At 36.6% G+C, this 1599-nt stretch overlaps 1 protein-coding gene across 1 annotated transcript in view; it reads right to left on the bottom strand.

The window, feature by feature from the left end:
- Positions 1-660: 660 nt before the first annotated feature.
- LOC110025539 overlaps positions 661-1599 on the bottom strand; it is a 12943-nt gene continuing 12004 nt past the window's right edge. Inside the window, 1 exon segment of the mRNA XM_020726087.1 lies at positions 661-1231. Within this exon segment, the coding sequence (XP_020581746.1) occupies positions 870-1231 (362 nt within the window). The 3' untranslated portion in view covers positions 661-869.

The following is a 1599-nucleotide window of genomic DNA, read 5'->3' as shown; positions in this document are numbered from 1 at the left end:
GAGAAATTTTCCTATTTAAAGATTGATAGAAATGGAACAAACCATCTGACAATAGGCCTCACCTCAATTTATATGAAGTATATTTAAGAATCATACATAATCTATAATAGTAGAAATCACACTTTAGGATACATGCATGGAATCTTAAGAATCCCCACATATCTTGGGATCCACATCTTATTCCCAAAAAGATGCTGACTTTAATATTGTTTACCCTTCACCCTCAAGATGCATGTGATCTAGGTCTCTTTCAAAGCATAAAAAAATCTTACTTAATTTCCTCATCAAAGTACCCTCTTAATGAAGAAATTTGGTAATTTTTTGTGTGCATAAGAGAACGAGGGGTCTTTTTAAGAAAAAATCTAAAGTGAAGCTTTCTTTTTTATTCTTAGTATCAGTGCATTTGAGATTCGAGATGGATTGGGAAGATTTCCTCCATCATATGCATATTTGCCGCTTTGTATTTCTGAGAGATGACAGTCTCTACCCACTTAGTAAACTTAGATTTAGTTAAAATCAAATCACTTAGATCATGATTTCTTTTGATCATTCTCTCTCTCCTATCTGATGCTTCAGCATTTGAGTATGACACTCACTACAATAAAATAAGATCCATTTTAACATAAAAAATGAATCTCAGAAGACATGAAAAAAACTAATTCTAGAACTACAAAGATTTTGTATAACAAAATAAGATCCAACGGTAGCAAACTACTAATTCCATTGTACATATAGGCATATACTACTTTATACAGTAAAAAATATTGACAGCATTTCTTGTTCCTTCATAAACTAAAAATATCTATAATCCTGCAGTAACTCCTATCACCCAAAAATAAATCAGAACAGTAACAGATGCTTGAAAAAGATCATTGCAGTAAGAGCTTTCGAGACATGGCATACCATCGAGTGTAGGCGGACTCGAGGTTCGGCCAATCGGAATCTGGGCATGAAGTGAAATGGTGTAGCCAGAGGGCAAGAATCTCTTCCTGCTGCTCCCAGTTCAGCTTCTCTATCATGTCGTCCAGCACTCGCACCATCTCCGTTCGCTCACTGCTGTTAAGGATGGGTGCATCGATGCCATTGCTGGCACGGCATAACAGCGGAAGCCATGTATGAAGCATAGAGATACAGTTTTGAGATATAGAGTTGCGAGGCTCATCTTCTTCTTCATTGTGATCGTGGTGGCAAGATTCAACTTGCATTCTGTGTGCTTTTCTGAACATAAAGACTGGAAAGAATGTTTTTTATTTTTGTGTTAGTATTTCTGGATTTATAAAATGGTTAGAAAACTTCTGTAAATAATGATTAGAAAACATCATAAAAAATAATAATCCATATTTTCAAGAGCAAACCCCTACGATTTCAAAAATGGCATGGCTGCTGTAGGTGGACATCCCAACCCTCTGACTCTCTGAGAGTTGGCCTTCATTACCTCGACTACAGGAGATGTCAATGTCAACTCTATAGATATGTGTTACAAGTACAAACTCTCATTCTAACTGTTGTGATCCTGGCATAGAAATGAGACGAGAAAGAACACAAGCAAACACAGATCGTTTACGTGGTTCGATCCAACTGGATCTACGTCCACGGGAG

This window comes from Phalaenopsis equestris, unplaced genomic scaffold (genome assembly GCF_001263595.1).
Source record: "Phalaenopsis equestris unplaced genomic scaffold, ASM126359v1 Scaffold000301, whole genome shotgun sequence".
In the NCBI taxonomy this organism is placed as follows: Eukaryota; Viridiplantae; Streptophyta; class Magnoliopsida; order Asparagales; family Orchidaceae; genus Phalaenopsis; species Phalaenopsis equestris.
This window is presented reverse-complemented; position numbering and strand designations above follow the sequence as displayed.